The following is a 19,403-nucleotide window of genomic DNA, read 5'->3' as shown; positions in this document are numbered from 1 at the left end:
TGTGAGAAAATAAATTTCTGTTCTTTATAAATTACCCAGTCTCAGGTATTTTGATAGCAACACAAAACTGACTAAAACATCCTTCCAACTCCTGCTACTGATTCATGAGGCTGCAAAGATACCATTTCAACAAAAAATTTAAACCATGTACAATGTCCAGTTTTAAGAATAAAAACTGGAATATAATACCAACATTTCTTCAACAAAACATCTGAATTCATTTTGATCCCTCAGACAACAGAGAATAGTGTTTATGAGAGTGGGGAAAAGGAAAATAAGATGTCTTAATCTGACATTTACAGTACCTTGAACCTTTATATCCGCTGAGATCTTTGTCCATATCCAACTCAGGGGTGGATTCAATGATTGCTTGAACTTCTGACTTCTCGTCATTTTCAGCATTACCTAAGGAAAGGACATGATGAAAGAAATAATATGTGTATTACATAATGCCCCTAACGTGAAAATCCTGTTGCTTTTATGGTTATAGCAACAGCATTTGAACATTAAAAAAAAGTAAAAGAGTGGGTTCCAGGAAACGCAGCATTAGACAGTATGTCATATATTCAGTTAACAGTCAATATCACAAGCTAATAAGCAACGAAGAAAAATTTTCATTTGTGCTTTTGGGATATACAGTGCAGTCTATTCAAGGCCCTGCTTTCATTCCTATTTCAAGGGTAGGCAGAAAAGAACTAAAGACAAATACTAATAAACCAAGGTAGGGGACAGAAAAGAATTTTCCTCCTGCCTTTTACACTCTCTAATCTCCCAGCCCCTAACATTTTAGTCTCTAAGACTTGATTTAATCATTACCTCTTTTAAGCTTATTTACAGCTGAATAAAATGAATTACAGCCGTCCCTTTGTAATTTGTGGGGGCTGGTTCCAGGACCCCCCACTATACCAAAATCCTCGATGCATGGGTCCCTTATATAAAATGGTGCATTATTTACATATAACCTACGTACAAGCTTCTGTATACTTCAAATCATCTCTAAATTACTTTAAAACCTAATATAATGAAAATGCTATGTAAGTAGTTGTTATACTGTATTGTTTAGGGACTATGACCCAAAAAAAGTATGTACATGTTGAATACAGATGCAACCATTTTATATTTTCCAGTATTTTCAATCCATGGTTGGTTGAATCCATGAATGCAGAACCCATGGTTATGGAAGGCTGACTGTATCTAACTATTTTATAAATATAAAGCAGGCAACACCCCAAAGACATATTTTTTCATACTCAAATCATCTGAGTTTACTAAATATTTTGCTACTAAGAAAAGAATGAGGATCATTTACCTGTAGATACATTTCTAGTTTCTTGGGCTACCTGTACTTCAATGTGCTTGCTTATCTCTGATTTATTTGTTATATCTGTAACCTTCACAAATCCTTCATTATCTTCCTTTAAGGGAGTATCAGTAGGAATTGTTGCCACATCTGAATTAGCTGTTGATGCTGGAGTGGTAGCTTTAGATCCACCTTGGCTAACATCAGAAAGTTCATCCTACAAATAAAAATAATTAGGAAGAAAATTTTAGCTGAGTAATTTATTCTAAATCACTTTTAAAATGGGTTAAGAAATAAACTTGCCCAGAGAAAGTTCTATTTTAAAAAAAGGCAATGAAGAGTTACTGATTACCAATAAACAATCTCTCTAGATTATTTGCAAATAATTGAGAAATATTTAAGTAAATGGTATTTTTCCAGACATATGAGATTTTTCTAAACAGAAAATTTGAAAATAAAAGTAAACTGGAAGTATTAGCAATAAAATTATACATTAATGCTAACATCAATTTTTAATGGCTGTTGTAATATTATATAATCACTTGACAATAAAGACCTATTTTGAAACACTTAGAACATATACTCTGCAGTAGCTGCTCTAAAACAGCAATAGGATAACCAAATTCTTAATCTTGGGATAGTTTCATAAAGTTTGGTCTTAAAACATTCTGCATGTAAATATTTGAAGTGCTTGCTAAACGGGGACCTTCTAGTCATGCAGTGTTGTGCACCTGTAGAGCCAAGTGACTGGAAGCTGAGACAGGAGGATAGCTTAGCCCAGGAGTTCAAGGCTAGCCTGGACAACATAGCAAGATCTCTGTCTCTTAAAATGGAGAGGGGGGATATATTCCAAATCCAACTCTAGACTTAATGCATGAAACTTTGGGCCATGAGATCAGGTAATCTGCATTTTAACAAGCAACCCAGCTGATTTATATACTCATTAAAATTTGATTACCATTCTACGGTCTACAGATAGGCTTTGAGAGGAACATACACATTGAAATTACATGCAAAAATTTTTGTGTATTTTTCTAGGAAAAGAATATAATGGCTTTTATCAGATTTTCAAAGGGGTTTGTGGCTCCAAAATAATTAAAAACAATTGTCCAAAGGCAACCAAGAATGAGGCAGTTCTTTTGGAGTACCTAGGTCTTAAGGAAAGAGAACTTGGCTGGACAAGGTGGCTCATGCCTACAATTCTAACACTCTGGAAGGCCGAGGCAGGAAGATCACTTGAGGTCAGGAGTTCAAGACCAGCCTGAGCAAAAGCAAGACCCCATCTCTATCATAAATAGAAAAAATCAGTCAGGTGCGGTGGTGTGCACCTGTAGTTCCAGCTACCTGGGAGGCTGAGGCAGGAGAATGGCTTAAGCCCAGGAGTTTGAGGTTGCTGTGAGCTATGATGATGCCACTGCACTCCAGCAGGGGCGACAGAGCGAAACTTTGTCTCCAAAAAAATAAAGATAAGAAAAAGAGAGAACTTGACAAAAGTTCACTACTACTCCTACTAATAATAATAATAAATAATAAGGATTAGGGTAAAATCAGTGACTTTACCATTCACTAAGTGCATGACCCTAGGTAAGTTAAGTATTCGTTCTACATCTATGTTGTCTCATCTGTAAAATAGAGATAATGGTACTTACTTCATAGGATTATTGTTAGTTATTCTATATAATGACTTGGCAATGTGCTTCACATGTACTAAAAAAGTGTTTAAAATGTTAGGTATTATTACAATTTATAATTGTAATTATAATTATCAACATTTGTATAATTATATGTTTTTATAAATGTAAAGTATATTTCCTATGACAAATAGAGAGCTCTTTATTCCTTCAACAATCCCCTTACATTCTTCATCCCTATCCTAGGCTTTTTTTTTTTTTTTTTTAAATGATGAGAAATGTAGAAAGTCAATGAATATGAGTGGCACACCCAGTGTTGGAATACCTTAGCTGTACTGGTGGGCATGGGCTCTAGCAAATGGATAAAACCCCAAGCATTCTTAAACTGAAGACCTTCAATCCAGTAATCCTTGCTATTCTCAACTTTTGACAGTTTATACTGTACTTACCCTTGTACAATAATTGGTCAGCTACTCATTATCTTATTGCTCATCATCATTTTAAGAAACACATATACCCATGACAGACAATGACCCATTTACCAAAATTAAATCTTCTCTGAGATTCTGAATCCATCAAAAGGAAAAAAAAAACCAAATAACCAGCATGTCCATGCTAGAGTACAAGACTTACTTAAATATATGCTAAATTGGAAAAAATATGTATACTTTCAAAGAAATAATCAAAGCTAGCCAGGCACAGTAGTGCTACTCAGGAGGTTAAGGCAGGAAAATTGCTTGAGCCCAGGTCTTCTAGACCAGGCTGGGCAATATAGTGAGACCTCATCTTTAAAAATAAAAATAAATTTTTAAAAGATCCATACACATTGCCATTTATAACAGTAAAAAATTGCAAACAAATTCATAGAAGCAAAGAGTGAAATGGTGGTTGTCAGGGCTAAGAGGAGAGGGAAATGGAAGTTATTAATCAACAGGCATATAGTTTTAGTCTGGCAAGACACATAACCACTTCTTCAGTCTTACTCCTTAAGAAATAACAGAAAAATCTCTAGAGATTTGCTGTACCACGGTGTACCTATAGTAAACAATAATGTGTTATATACTTGAAATTTTAAGAGGGTAGGTCTCATGTTAAGTGGTCTTTACCACAATAAAACAAAAAAATAAAACATTGCAAACTTGAATGTCCCAAAATAAGAGAGTAAGTAAACTGTGATACACAGAATATTTACACAGCAATTAAAAACTGTGTTGCAGGCTGGGCGCGGTGGCTCACGCCTGTAATCCTAGCACTCTGGGAGGCCGAGGTGGGTGGATTGCTCAAGGTCAGGAGTTCGAGACCAGCCTGACCAACAGCGAGACCCCGTCTCTACTAAAAATAGAAAGAAATTATCTGGCCAACTGAAATATATATAGAAAAAATTAGCCGGGCATGGTGGCACATGCCTGTAGTCCCAGCTACCCGGGAGGCTGAGGCAATAGGATCGCTTAAGCCCAGGAGTTTGAGGTTGCTGTGAGCTAGGCTGATGCCACGGCACTCACTCGAGCCTGACAACAAAGCAAGACTCTGTCTCAAAAAAAAAAAAAAAAAAAAAAAAAAGACAAACTGTGTTGCAGAAGAATATTTACTGAGATGGAAAATATTCACAATATTTTACAGACACAGTGGGGATTAAAACAGTGTTATACAGTATGATCAATTAAATATAAATACATATCAGAATATAAAATGATTTATGAAGTATGGTCCCAAAGTTTTTTAAAAAGCATATAAAGTGGCCGGGCGCGGTGGCTCACGCCTGTAATCCTAGCACTCTGGGAGGCCGAGGCGGGTGGATCGCTCAAGGTCAGGAGTTCGAGACCAGCCTGAGCAAGAGCGAGACACCGTCTCTACTAAAAATAGAAAGAAATTATATGGACAACTAAAATATATATATAGAAAAATTAGCTGGGCATAGTGGCGCATGCCTGTAGTCCCAGCTACTCGGGAGGCTGAGGCAGGAGGATCGCTTGAGCCCAGGAGTTTGAGGTTGCTGTGAGCTAGGCTGACGCCACAGCACTCACTCTAGCCTGGGCAACAAAGTGAGACTCTGTCTCAAAAAAAAAAAAAAAAAAAAAAGCATATAAAGTAACTATAGATAGTACACAAACTTTTTTCCTGCTCATAATACTTTTGTATTCTTTCCAAGTGCAGCCCCTCGACTGAATCCAAACGTCACAGAACAAATCCCTTTATTAAAAGGGATTTAAATCCTTCATTAAAATGATTTTTTCTGTAAAATTTGAATTCAGTCAAAAGGCCACACTCAGGGATCCAGAAGGCCACATGTGGCCCCAAGGCCGCAGGTTTCTCACCCCAATGAGAGAAAGCTTTGAGGAAAAAAAATCCATTCATACTATTTATGAATTGGGGGCTATCATTATTGGCTTGTGTTTAAGATAACTTTGATTGGCTGGGCACAGTGGCTCACGCCTATAATCCTTGCACTTTAGGAGGCCAAGGCGTAAGGATCTCTTGAGGCTAGGGGTTCAAGACTAGTGTGGGCAACATAGTGAGAGTCCTGTCTCTACAAAAAATAAAAATATTAGCTGGGCATGATGGCACATGCCTATAGTTCCAGCTACTCGGGAGGATCCCATGAGCCCAAGAACTTCAGGTTGCAGTGCGCTGTGATCACACCACTGCACTCCAGCCTGGGTGACAGAGCTGGATCTCAACTCTTAAAAAAAATTTTTTTAAATTAAATATAAATAAATGATTATCTGTCATTTGAGGTACACTACTAGCCATATACTAATAAAATTATCCGAATTGTACAGCCAATTATTTTCTTATTTACATCTCATACTAGGCTGATTTTCAATGAGAAAGAAGACAAACCAAAGAAAAAAATAGCTTAAATTCTTCATCACCTCCTCCTCCTTTAAAATTAAAAGATAAAATTGCTGACTATTTTCTCGAGCTGGTAACTGGCACCTAATATAGAAGTATCTGACAAAAATCTGCTAAGCCCAGCGTATTAGCTTGTTTGGAGCAGTTAAGTCAGAAAAACTGACAGTAATATTCCCAGAGCCAAAGAGGCCTACAGTGAAGACAGCTCCCAGTCCCTCTGAGCACCACTCTCTTTGTCTTTGCTTTGATGTGTACCCTATTAAAAAATAAAAGTGGTATCATTTTGATTAATTTAACAGCTTAGCTAACTCATATTTGTTTTGTCATGTACATGGATTCCCATTCTTGAAAGGTTTGGAATTAAAGATACAAAATAGGCCAGGGTGCAGTGGCTCACACCTGCAATTCCAGCACTTTAAGAGGCTGAGGTAGAAGAATTGCTTGAGGCCAGCAGTTTGAGGCCAGCCTGGGCAATACAGTAAGGCCCTGTCTCTACAAAAAAATTTAAAAATTGGCTGGGCATGGTGGTGCATACCTGCAGTCCCAGCTACTCAGAAGACTGAGGTGGGAGGTTTGCTTGAGCCCAGAATTCGAGGTTACACTGAACTATGATCAGGCCACTGCACTCCAGCTGCGCAACAGAGTGAGACCCTGTCTCATAAGTAAGTTAATTAATTAATTAAAAAGTCTTATCTTCTTGACAAAAAGTGTTGATGAAAGCACTTAAACCTATCAAGACTGTGGATTCAGAAAGCCCTAGAGAATATCAAGTTCATCTATACTGAGAAAATGATACACCTTTGAAACCATTTGAAAAATAAATAATTTGAGATCAATTTTGGACTTTTGTCATTTACCTCTTAAAAGTAGAAAAATTATTTCTTCTTCTTCCTTATCATTCCAGTCTCCCACCTCCCAAAAAGTCTGGTTATTTTCACTTTAAAAAATTTTGTACTTAGTAATTAAAGTGTTCACAATATATACAGTTTGGCAAAAGCCCACCTCCCAAACTCATTTGTGGATCTAAGAGCATGAAATAAAATAACCAGGGGAGAGCTGAATCTCAAACAGGAAAAGGATTATAATACCTCAAAGATCCCAGGGTTTCAGGTTACAAGGAAGTGGTAAATCAGGATCTACTTAGAAGAAAATGATGTTTTAAATTTGTCCTAGACTATCCAAATAACATGAGATTTATTATATTTATGTGTAACTTACTTCCCTTTTATACTTACCACATAAAAATATTTTACACTCTTTAAAATAGCTCACTGTGTGGGCTGTACTTGAGAGTGGAGGAGGGAAAAGTTCTGAATTTTAGGGGGATAGTTTGCAAAAAGTATTTCTCCTTGGTCTCCCAGGCAGTAGTGACATAAAGTTCCTAAGATTAGCAGAGAAGAAGTCTGCCACACCATTTGGCTAGGGGCACAATATTTTTATACTATACCTCACTAACTGCCTCTAACTAAAGACAAAATGAAGAGACACAAGCTTAAATATCAACCTGCTAAAAGATAAAATATATTACTTTTGGTCAACTGTACACTCATAAGATAATACAGTCATATGCCGCATAACAAAGTTTGATCAACAATGAACCTCATATATGATGGTGGTCCCCTGAGATTACAATGGAGTTGAAAAATTCCTTTTGCCTAATGATGTTATAGCCATCGTAATGTCACAGCACAATATATTACTCACGTTTGTGATGGTGCTGCTGTAAACAAATCTACAGCACTGCCAGGCATATAAAAGTAGAACACATACAATTATGTGCAGTGCGTAATACTTGATAATAAACGACTATGTTACTGGTTTATGTATTTACTACATTTTCTGTCATTATTTTAGAATGTCCTCCTTCTACTTACAAAAAAAAAAAGTTAACAGTAAAACAGCCTTAGGCAGTTCTTCAGGAGGTATCCAGAAGACCACATTGTCATCATAGGAGATGACGGCTCCATACAGGTTACTGACCCTGAAGACCTTCCAGTGGGAGAAGATGTGGAGGTAGAAGATAATGATATTGATGATCCTGACCCTATGTAGGCCTAGGCTAGTGTGTGTTTGTCTCAGTTTTCAACAGAAAAGTTTAAAAAGTAAAAAAATTAAATAAATTTTAATAGAAAAAAGCTCATAAAAAAAATATTTTTGTGTGTGGTTGTACAATGTGTTTGTGTTTTAAGCTAAGAGTTATCACAAAAGAGTCAAAAAGTTTAAGAAATTTAAAAAGTTTATAGAGTAAAAGATTAAAGTAAGCTAAGGTTAATTTATTATTGAAGAAAGAAAAAATGCTTTAATAAATTTAATGTAGCCTAAGTGTACAGTGTTTATAAAATCTACAGTAATGGAGAGCAATGTCCTAGGACTTCACATTCAATCACTACTCACTCACTGACTCATCCAGAGCGACTTTCAGTCTTGCAAGCTCCATTCATTGTAAGTGCCCCACATAGGTGTACCATTTTTTTTTTTAATCTTTTATACCGTATTTTTACTATACCTTTTTTATGTTTACATATGTTCACAGGCACAAATACTTACCATGGTGTTCCAACTGCCCACAGTATTCATTACGGTAACATGTTGTACAGGTTTGCAGCCTATAACAATAGCTCATACCATATAGACTAGTGCATAGTAGGTTATACCATCCTGGTTTGTGTAAGTACACTCTATGATGTTTGCACAATGACAAAATCACCTCATGATGCATTTCTCAGAACATGTCTCTGTTGTTAAGCGATGAATGATTGTATACACAAAACTAGGAAAAATTCTTATTAGTATCTAAATGAAAACTAGAAGCATTTATTATGAATTATACATCATAAAGTTTCAAGGGAGATATATGCCGTTATTTCACATTCAATCTGTGGCTTCTTGAGACTGTAAATTTCTATTTTATATTATATTAGACTTTGTAAGTCATGTGACAGGCTGTACTGGTTTGGCTAACAGTCTTGATTGCAAATGCCACTTCAGTTATTTGAAGACCACTGACTAGCCTATCAAATCCTAATGTCTGACATCATTATGATATCTTTTTCAATGGCATGAGTGGTGCAAAACATGGAGATTTACACGGTTGTCAAGTTTGTTTCTGACAAACTTACTTGTTTTGTAACCCCATTTCCCCTCTCTTCAAAGTCTTTAAGGAATAGTCACATTATTGGCTCTGCATGTCATTGGAGAATGTCCATGAAAAACAAGGACCTGATTTGGAACTGTAGCACTATATAAAAGAATGGCACATACCTGTGCATGTTTAAATTGTGTTTTCAAACAATAGATGTAACTCAAAGATAATAAGCCAATAGCCAACAAGCACATGAAAAGGTGATGGAAAAAAAAAAAAAGAAAAGAAAAGAAAAGGTAATGAACATCACTAATCATCAGAGATATATAAATCAAAACCACAAAGAAGTATCACCTCACTCACATATGGATGGCTACTATTAAAAAAAAAAAACCTTCAAAACAGAAAATAACAATTTTGGTGAGGATGTAAAGAAATCAGTACCTTTGTGTACTGTTGGTAGGACTGTAAAATGATGCAACTGCTCTGGAAAACAGTATAGAGGGTCCTATAAAAAATTAAAAATAGAACTACTGGTCCTGTGCGTGTAATCCTAGCACTCTGGGAGGCTGAGGCAGGAGGATTGCTCAAGGTCAGGAATTCAAGAGCAGCCTAAGCAAGACAGAGACCCCGTCTGTACAAAAAATAGAAATATTGCCGGGCGCGGTGGCTCACGCCTGTAATCCTAGCACTCTGGGAGGCCGAGGTGGGTGGATCGTTTGAGCTCAGGAGTTCGAGACCAGCCTGAGCAAGAGCGAGACCCCATCTGTACTAAAAATAGAAAGAAATTATATGGACAGCTAAAAATATATATAGAAAAAATTAGCCGGGCATGGTGGTGCATGCCTGTAGTCCCAGCTACTTGGGAGGCTGAGACAGGAGGATCGCTTGAGCTCAGGAGTTTGAGGTTGCTGTGAGCTAGGCTGACGCCACGGCACTCACTCTAGCCTGGGCAACAGAGTGAGACTCTGTCTCAAAAAAAAAAAAAAAAAAAGAAATATTAGCTGGGTGTGATGGCATGCACCTGTAATCCCAGTTACTTGGGAGGCTGAGGCAGGAGGATGCCTTGAGCAGAAGAGTTAGAGGTTGCAATGAGCTACGATAATGCCACTGTACTCTAGCCCAGCAAAAGAGAGAGATACTGTCTCAAAAAAAAGAAAGAAAGAAAGAAAGAAAAAAGAACTACCATATTATTCAGCAATCTAACTTCTGGGTATATATCCAAAAGTGAAAGTAGGGTCTCAAAGATATATTTGTACACTCATTTTTGTAAAAGCATTATGCACAATAGCCATGAGGTGGAAAAAACCCAAATGTCCATCAACAGATACATGGATAAACAAAATGTGGTATACACATACAATAAAGTATTATTCAGCCTTAAAAAGGAAGGAAATCCTGTCACATGGTATAATACAGATAAATCTTGAAGATATTATGCTAAGTTAAATAAGCCAATCTCAAAAAGATAAATACTACAATGGTTCTATTTATACTAGGTATCTATTAATAATGTGTGAGGTCAAATTCATAGAAACACAAAGTAGAATGGTGGTTACTAGGGGCTGGCATTGGGGTGGAAAGGGAAATTATTGTTTAATGGATGTAGAGTTTTAGGTTTACAAGATGAAAAAGTTTGGGTGATGTTTTACGATAATATGAACATACTTAACACTACTAAACTATGTACTTAAAAATGGTTAAGACAGTAAATTTGTGTTTTACCACACATACAAAAAACAGTGTTATTACTTTTAGTTTCATTTGAGACACTGTGGTAAAAGCAATATGGTCTTTATGCTATTTTATTACTGGTTTAGTTATCAAGCTAAAAGCCTACAAGCCATTCAAAATATTTTCAATTGTTCCATTCATTGAATGTATCATGCACTTAGTGCCATATAGAATATAAATGTCATGTGTTATCTGGCATTGCACCATCACTACTTATTTTCTAATAGACTATAAACCACATTTACAACCATAGAAAATAAGTTATCCCATTAAGGACAACTTATAAACACTACATTTTCCAATGTAGTGTTTTCCTAAGTAGCTTGCCTAACTTCATCCAAAATAAGCTAAGTAAAAGAGTAAGCAACTCTGTTACATAAATTTATCAGTCTTTTAGATTTGAAGGTTTTAAGCCAATGAAAATAAAAAAATTATTATACAAATAATTAGGCCAATATAGAATTCCCCACTATAAAACACGCATCACCTTATAATTTTATATTTACATTTTTTTTCCCTAAATAAGTTTCTAAAGCAGTTCTTAAACTCTTCTGATTTACAATTCTATGGCATAAAAAAGTCACAAAATTCTGTGTGTACATGTGTTTTTCTAGAGAGTTGCAAATAATTTGATTCCTAAAGGAATTTGTGACCCAAAGAAAACAATGAAAACCAAAACTCTAGACACTGACATTTAGGTAAAATACATCTAGATATAAATAGTATTGTAGGTTCAGGAGAATTCAGATTATTAAAAGAAAGGTATGAATGTCCTAACACTAAGGATATTTCTGAAGGAAGAAGACACAGTTTCATTGTCAATGCTGGAGAGCTTCCATGGATCCAGGGTCAACCCTGGACCTAGCAGTGCCCAGCACAAGCCTGACATGCAGCAGGCTATTAACAGGTGTTTGTTGAATAAAGCCAGACTGGAGCTAAAGAATCTATTAAACTAGGGAAGCAGCCCACAGTAAAATGACATACTGGACTGTCTCCAAATACGTATATTTGGCCCTGCGGAAGGTATCTGTGGCAAAGTATACTAGTTTTCCTACCTAGAGCCAGATAAATGGAAACAGTCTGAATTTCCATAGGATTTACTTGTATTTTTTTCTCCTTCATTTTAAAATGCTTGCTTTGGAGGAGTAAATTACAGATTAAAATAAAGCTCTGGCAACCATTGTAGAGGAAATAGTTTTCTATTTCAGTGAATAACATCAATAGTCTCCCAAACCGAGCAACTGATTTCTTAAGAACAGCAGTTGAGGAAGTAACCAGTAGTTAATCACTTTTGTTTACTTTACGTAATATGTTTTGAAACACCATTCTCACCTCCTGTTCTATAGCCTTCAGAGTTTCAGGACTATTGCTGACCTGGGAGAGGGAAAGATTACAAAAGAGAAAAAAATTATGTATTTACTGGGTTTTCACATATTTGTATTTTTGGCTTGTACTATCTCTCAGGATACAAAATTCATTTATCTGTTATGTTAGTACTATGTTTAAAATGAAGGTGTGAGGGTTTTGTTTTGTTTTAATTTAAGATTATCTCCTTTAAGACTCTCGTTCTCTTTGCTTATCAAGTCTTAAGGAAAAAAACAAAACTCTAGTTTACTTAAGTGATATCACGGTTCAGAAGCCACTGTGTGGATTAGTGTTATACCTCATACTTGTTGATAAGCAGCTTATCATGTAACCCTTTTTTCTACTCTATGAAATCTTCCTGACATTTATTCTAGTCACTCTGTTTAACATACTAATCCAGTGTGGCATATTTAGAAAAGTTTACTACACCCTCCTTTCTCCTCCTATCATTTCTAAAACTGTTAGATAACACTAATGATTGAAGGGTCACCAAGATTCAAATCTTTTTTCTTTCCAAGATCAAGGTACTGAAATATTAAAACAAATTTTTAAAAAAAATTTCATAAAAACATCTGTTTATTCATATTCTTTATTTCTATCTATACATTTTCCCTCTATGGGACAGAATTTCTCTTAAACACAAAGCAAATTCAAGTTTTAAACACTCTTAGTCTGGAAATTCATCAAAGTCTTTTTTGAGGCTGCTGGCTCTCAGTTAATTCCCTCAAAAACACAGATTAGCAAGGCATGATCACTTTATAGAAGCCAGATTGCCTCTTCTTTATTAGATTTTTTTCTAGCTTTATTAACATCATTGACAAATAAAAATGGTACATAGTTAAGGTATAAAACTTGATGTTTTGATATACATTGTGAAATAATCACTACAATCAAGCCAATTAACATATCCAGCGCTTCACATAATTACTTTTTTTCCCCTCTCTTTTTTCAGTGATGAAAGCACTTACTGCTTATTTATACGAACTTTGATTTTAGATTCTCAACATCTTTAACCATTCTCAACTATTCATTTCATCAAAAACTAGGTAAAAATTTGGATGGTTTTCCCTATGTAAAAGTAGAACGATTGTCAAGATACATTATAAAATGGAAAAAAAAGCAAGCTGTAGGAAGATAGTTATAATATAAACTCATTTATCTTAAAAAGACATTATGTAAGTATGTGCTATCTATGTACATATGTAAAGAAAAAGGTCCAAAGGATACATCAACTATTACAACGATGGGGGGAAGGAGTGAAATTTAGAGTTGGAGAAACTTTCCATTTTTAATCTATAGTCTTCAAAGTTATTAAAAATCATGAAACTGAATTAATGTAACTGTTTTTTTAAGAGATGGGGTCTCACTGTGTTGGCCAGGTGGAGTGCAGTGGCTACTCACAGGCATGATTACACTACACTGTACCCTAAAACTCCTGGCTTCAAGCAGTCCTCCCACCTCAGCCTCACGAGTAGTAATATAACTTTTTAAGAGAAAGCATTAAGCCTGTTTTATAAAATATCTAGACCTCTGAGCACCTTAACAACATTCTAATACATGGCATTGTGCCTAACACAGTGAGTATCAATAAATATTTTTGAAAGTGAAAAAGCAAGGTCATTTTCTTCAACAGGAAATATTTAAAACAACTTTTCCTATTCTAAACACTTGCTTGAAGATTAAACATCTGTAGAAGCCACATTCAAAATATAAGCTTCCAACACCATCTTTTTCAAACAGTGTTGTTTATTTAGACTTTTACCAATTTTCCTACATAAGCATCTTGGTCAATATACAACACAATAAATATACCAAAAAGAAAAAAAATCCACTAACAGAGAACTAATTCCACTCCCCCTTCCCCAAGAAAAGTTTTTGTTTTATTTTTTGAGACAGGTTCTTACTCTGTTGTCTGGGCTAGAGTGCAGTGGCATCATCATAGCTCACTGCAACCTCAAACTCCTGGGCTCAAGTGATCCTGCTGCCTTAGCCTCTGGAGTAGCTGGGACTACAGGTGTGCACCATCATACCCAGCTAATTTTTTTAAAAATTTTTGTAGACACAGAGTCGCCATGTTGCTTAGGCTGGTCTCAAACTCCCAGCCTCAAGCAATCCTCCCACCTCAGCCTCTGAGTGCTAGAAGTAAGCCACTGCGCCTTGGCCCCCAAGCACAAGTTCAAAAGGGGAAACAACACAAAAAGATTGAAAGGACTAAATATTTACCCTTTTTCTCCTTCAAACCCTGTCTACTATGAGTGGTTCCCAAAGTTATCAAATGAAGATATATGCGAGGGAAAAAGTTTGTAAGTAAAAATTGAGGTTATAGAACAAATTACTTATCCACTGTCACAAGTAAAAATATGAAATATTACAACACATAATCCATTTTTTCTTAAAATCCTATTTTTATTTTACCCTACTGTATACACTAATATAAAATCTATAAGGAGGTAATATAAACTAACGGAAAAACCAAACACGAGCATCAAAGAAAGAGAATGCCCACAAGCAAGGAGATTCTAAGCATTAAATACACTTAATGCCTACATGTTGGTTCCTGAGTAGCATTCTCCCCCAAAAATGAGCCAGGGCTCCTTGAAGAAGTAGATTTTTAGGGCTGGGGCAGGGAAAATATAAGAGCTTGGAGCATCTTACAGTGCCAGTAAGGAAGGAAGTCCTCAAAAAAGGATGGGGCATATCGAAAGAGTATAGGAGACAACCTGAAAGAGCTCCCAATGGCCAAAGCTGGAAAAATTGAACAATTCGAGAAACCAAAAAAATAATAGGTTTGGATAGCCCACAGAATAAAATATATATCCACTGAGTCCAAACTGGAATGGAGGGAGGGAGGGAAGAGGACACTTCTCTCTTACAGAAGCATTCCAATCAATGTAGAGGGATGAAAAAAACAGAAAATAATCATCAGTAATATTTTATTTACAATTCTTGTAGGCAAAATCCACTGATGGATGCTAAAATTAGGGGATGAAAGTTTGAGCAGAAACAGGATCTTTGCATAGTCTCAAAGTATATCCACTAAGATATTTTTTAATCATAAAAGGAAAAATAGTAACTTTACAATGGAGAAATCTGATACATGCCAGCTGAACTAAGTGACCAAAGTTAACATTACTACTAGTAAGACTTATCAACATTATTTACCCTTTGACATAAGAGTAAATAATAAGAAAAGATACAAGGCTTCTGGGGTATTTTTACCAAAAATGTGTAACCTCAGTCTAATCATGAGAAATCATCAGAGAAGCCCAAATGGAGAGACATTCTACAAAATACTAACCAGTACTCTTTAATTTTAAAAAGTCTTAAGGTCACGAAAGACAAGAAAAGATCAATGAATTGTCACACATTGGAAAGGCTGAGACGTAACAACTAAATGCGATGTGGGATCCTGGATTGGATCCCAGAACAGAAAAAGAACACTAGTAAAAAAGCTGGTGAAACCCGAATACAAGTCAGCAGTTTGGCTAATAGCGTTGCACCAATGTTAATTTCTTAGTTTTGATAATTATACTATGGTTAGCTAACATTAGGGGATGCTGGGTGAAGAGTATATGAGACTTCTATACTATTTTTACAACTTTTCTATAAGTCTAAAATTACTTCAAAAAAAGTTTTTAGGCTGGGCACGGTGGCTCTTGCCTATAATCGTAGCACTTTCAGAGGCTGCAGTGAGAGAATCACTTCAGGTCAGGAGTTCAACACCAGCCTGAGCAAGAGCAAGACCCTGTCTCTATAACAAAATAGAAAAATGACTCAGGCGTGGTCGTGTGCACCTGTAGTCCCAGCTACTCAGGAGGCTGAGGCAGGAGGATCACCTGAGCCCAGGAGTTTGAGGTTGTTGTGAGCTATGATGACGTCACTGCACTCTAGCCAGGGCAACTGAGACCCCGTCTCAAAAACAACAAAAAGAAAAAGAAAAAAAGTTTTTAAAGACTGAGAGCTTTAACTGTTTTACAATTTAAAATTACACATGCATTTTATAATAGGAATCTTTTATAATAGACAATACAGAAATACAGTTCAACTACTATAAAAATTCAAGCTTGGGAATTCAAGAGAATTCAAGCTTGGGAAAACTCAGGAACAATTTTAGAATTTAACCACAAAGGGAGGAGGATGGAAAATTCTTTTCAACAAGAATGCTGGCTCTGTTTAGACATTTCCTACTCTGTATGCTAAGCACATCCCCTGAAGAATGCAGCACACATTGACCACTGGCTTTACATACCAAACTATGTTAACAAGAACTTCTCACAGGAGTTCTACTAAAGTATTTCAAGTCATATGGTTTTAAAAGAGCTCTTTAAATTTTTCATAAGTAGGTACCTACCTAATTTCTTTCTAGTTAGTTAAAACTGTTTTTCTCAGTTCTAAAAGTCACATTCTACTAATAATCAACAACCAGAATGCTCTTCAAAGAAAAAAAAAATACTTTTCTGGAGTACGTATACATATGTGCGTGCGTGTGTGTGTGTGTGTGTGTGTGTGTGTGTGCGTGCATTATCCCATCCATATAATTTTCACGCTGTTTGCTAGGCCTTGGTTGGTTGTTCACCACATTATTATTGGTAATAGCAAAAGACAAGGAAAAATGATGGTGTCCCATCAATGAGGAAGATTTGAATTCCAATTGGGATACATGATTCCTTTCCCCTGCCCACCTTCTACGATTCTGATGTATCAATTACCTTTCTTCACTCTCTTGTGTTTTTCTTTCTATTCAATTCTCTTCTGAGCACACAAACAACCTAGTCTTTCCCATTCTAAAAGTACCTCTACCCTGCCAACCTCCACCTCAAGTTATGCTTTTTCTCTCCTCCCACCACCTTTCTTAAGTAGTCTGTACTTCCTACTTCCTCCTTTTATGATGCACATTCATTCCTGTTATTGGCCCTACAACTCTAACGACTCAAACCTACACCTACAAATGTACAAATTTAGTCCTCATTCTACTCTTTTCTCCAACCGTCTAACCCTGCTGACAACTCCTTCCATTCTAGAACTCTCTTGGCCCTTGACTTCCAGGGCTGAAGTCTCTTATGGTCTCTCCTCTCTGCCACTACAACCCCCTACCAATGCCCTTCTCTTCCTATACATCTTCTTTCTCCTCCATTCCAGCCCCCTCACCCCTCACCATACACACAGATGCTGCCTTCCTCACCTGCTCAGGCTCACACCCTATGCCTGGCACCTCTCCTTGGGGAGGGTCCCATCACCCTATTTAGAATATGATGCCCCCGAAGCCAGGCTGCCCTTCTACAGGGATGTCCTTGACACTGCTGGGGCTCTGACTTTCTACACCAGGCCATCCCTTCATGGATACCCTCCTAATCTTGCTTGGTTGTGATACCAACCCCACTCCTGCCTCACCCTGCTGAGCCTAACCTTGCTCTGCCCTACCTGTGGCCTCAGGACTGAATTGTGCAGAAAGGAAAGAGGAAGGGAAGGTAAAGCAATACTATGCCATCTTAATAATTAAAGCTTTATAGTCTTAATATCTGGTAAGGCAAGTTCTTGTACGTTTTGTTGTTCTTCAGGATTGTCTTGGTTATACTTGCTTTTGTTCTTCAATTCCTTCTTTATTTGCAGCTTGTTCATGAATATAATTCAGTTAACTGAACAGTCTCACCTTACCATTTTGCCCATTCCCAGCCTTACAGCACTTTTTTTTTTTAACAGAACAGTTTTGGTCATTTAACATAAGGAGTTTCTTTTTATCAATTTCCCTAGACGTCCCCAGAAAAAAATTTCTTTTAATGATGCAATATAAAACTCCTCCAGCCGGGTGCAGTTGGATGTGCCTATAGTCACAGCTACTTGGGAGGCTGAGGTGAATCACTTGAGCCCAGGAGTTCTAGTCCAGTCTGGGCAACATAGTGGGGCCTTGTCTCTTAAAAAAAAAAAAAAAAAAGTAAAATAAATAAATAAAGCTGGACAATTTAATGCCAGCAAAAGTTTAAAACAAACAAAAAAATCCTCTGCTTTCTGCCTTGAACTGATCTCTAAACTCAATTCAAGGACTATCAACAGGGTATCAGGTAAGGCTTTATGTAAACTGTGACATTTGGATCGGCCTTGAAAGAGGGTGTTTCTACTGGTGGTGACCTAAGCAAGGTAAAACATATATATTTGGGGAAACTATAAAGAAAAGCAGGCCGGGCGTGCTGGCTCACACCTGTAATCCTAGCACTCTGGGAGGCCAAGGCGGGAGGATCGCTTGAGGTCAGGAGTTCGAGACCAGCCTGAGCAAGAGCGAGACCCCGTCTCTACTAAAAATAGAAAGAAATTATCTGGACAGCTAAAAATAAATATAGAAAAAAAAAATTAGCTGGGCATGGTGGCACATGCCTGTAGTCCCAGCTACTTGGGAGGCTGAGGCAGAATGATTGCTTAAGCCCAGGAGTTTGAAGTTGCTGTGAGCTAGGCTGATGCCACGGCACTCTAGCCCGGGCAACAGAGTGAGACTCTGTCTCAAAAAAAAAAAAAGAAAAAAGAGGCCGGGCGCGGTGGCTCACGCCTGTAATCCTAGCACTCTGGGAGGCCGAGGTGGGCGGATCGTTTGAGCTCAGGAGTTCGAGACCAGCCTGAGCAAGAGCGAGACCCCATCTCTACTAAAAATAGAAAGAAATTATATGGACAGCTAAAAATATATATAGAAAAAATTAGCCGGGCATGGTGGTGCATGCCTGTAGTCCCAGCTACTCGGGAGGCTGAGACAGGAGGATCGCTTGAGCTCAGGAGTTTGAGGTTGCTGTGAGCTAGGCTAACGCCACGGCACTCACTCTAGCCTGGGCAACAGAGTGAGACTCTGTCTCAGAAAAAAAAAAAAGAAAAAGAAAAAAGAAAGAAAGAAAGAAAAGAAAAGCAATTGGATACAGAGGCCTGGAGTTCAGGGAAGGGATCAAGGTTAGAGATTCAAATTTGTGAATCTTGATGTGTGGACGGCATTTACAGAAATGGAATTTGATATACCCAGATTAAGACCAGGGCTGAGGTTTAAGCCCTGGGGTATCCCAACATTGAGAGGTCCAAAAGTAGAAGAGAATCCAGCAATAGAGAAGGAGCAGTGAAGAAAACTAGTGGGGGGAGGGGAGGGCGGGGGGGGAGGGGGTGGTAGCAAACTAAAGGAAGAAGCATTTCAAGAAGCTGAATGTATTCAAATACATCAAATGCTGCTAAAAAGAAAGATGAGGACTGAGAACGTTCCGTTAGATTTGGAAAGATGGGTGCTTTTGGCAATCTTGACAAAAGGCATGTTGGTGCAGTTGGTAGGACTGAAAGTCTGAAGAGAGGGATGAAGAGAAAACCACCGTTCTTCAAACATGCCAGTATGTCCCTACCCCAGGGCCTTTACAGTTGCTATTAATATCTTATCTTCCTCAAACACTTACTCTTCCAGACCTTTCCATGCACCTGC

At 37.2% G+C, this 19,403-nt stretch overlaps 1 protein-coding gene across 4 annotated transcripts in view; it reads right to left on the bottom strand.

The window, feature by feature from the left end:
* Positions 1–19,403, bottom strand: part of SPAG9 (sperm associated antigen 9) — a 131,242-nt gene that overhangs the window by 51,358 nt on the left and 60,481 nt on the right. For 3 of the 4 annotated variants that reach the window (XM_069482384.1, XM_069482383.1, XM_069482385.1), the window contains 2 exons: positions 1,310–1,517; positions 306–405 (listed from right to left, as the gene is read on the bottom strand). In XM_069482384.1, coding sequence (XP_069338485.1) covers positions 306–405; positions 1,310–1,517 — 308 coding nt within the window. Of the gene's footprint in view, positions 1–305; positions 406–1,309; positions 1,518–11,932; positions 11,975–19,403 lie in introns of all 4 variants that reach the window. The other variant, XM_069482382.1, reaches the window with a different exon arrangement.

Source organism: Eulemur rufifrons, chromosome 9, assembly GCF_041146395.1.
Source record: "Eulemur rufifrons isolate Redbay chromosome 9, OSU_ERuf_1, whole genome shotgun sequence".
Classification (NCBI taxonomy): domain Eukaryota; kingdom Metazoa; phylum Chordata; class Mammalia; order Primates; family Lemuridae; genus Eulemur; species Eulemur rufifrons.
This window is presented reverse-complemented; position numbering and strand designations above follow the sequence as displayed.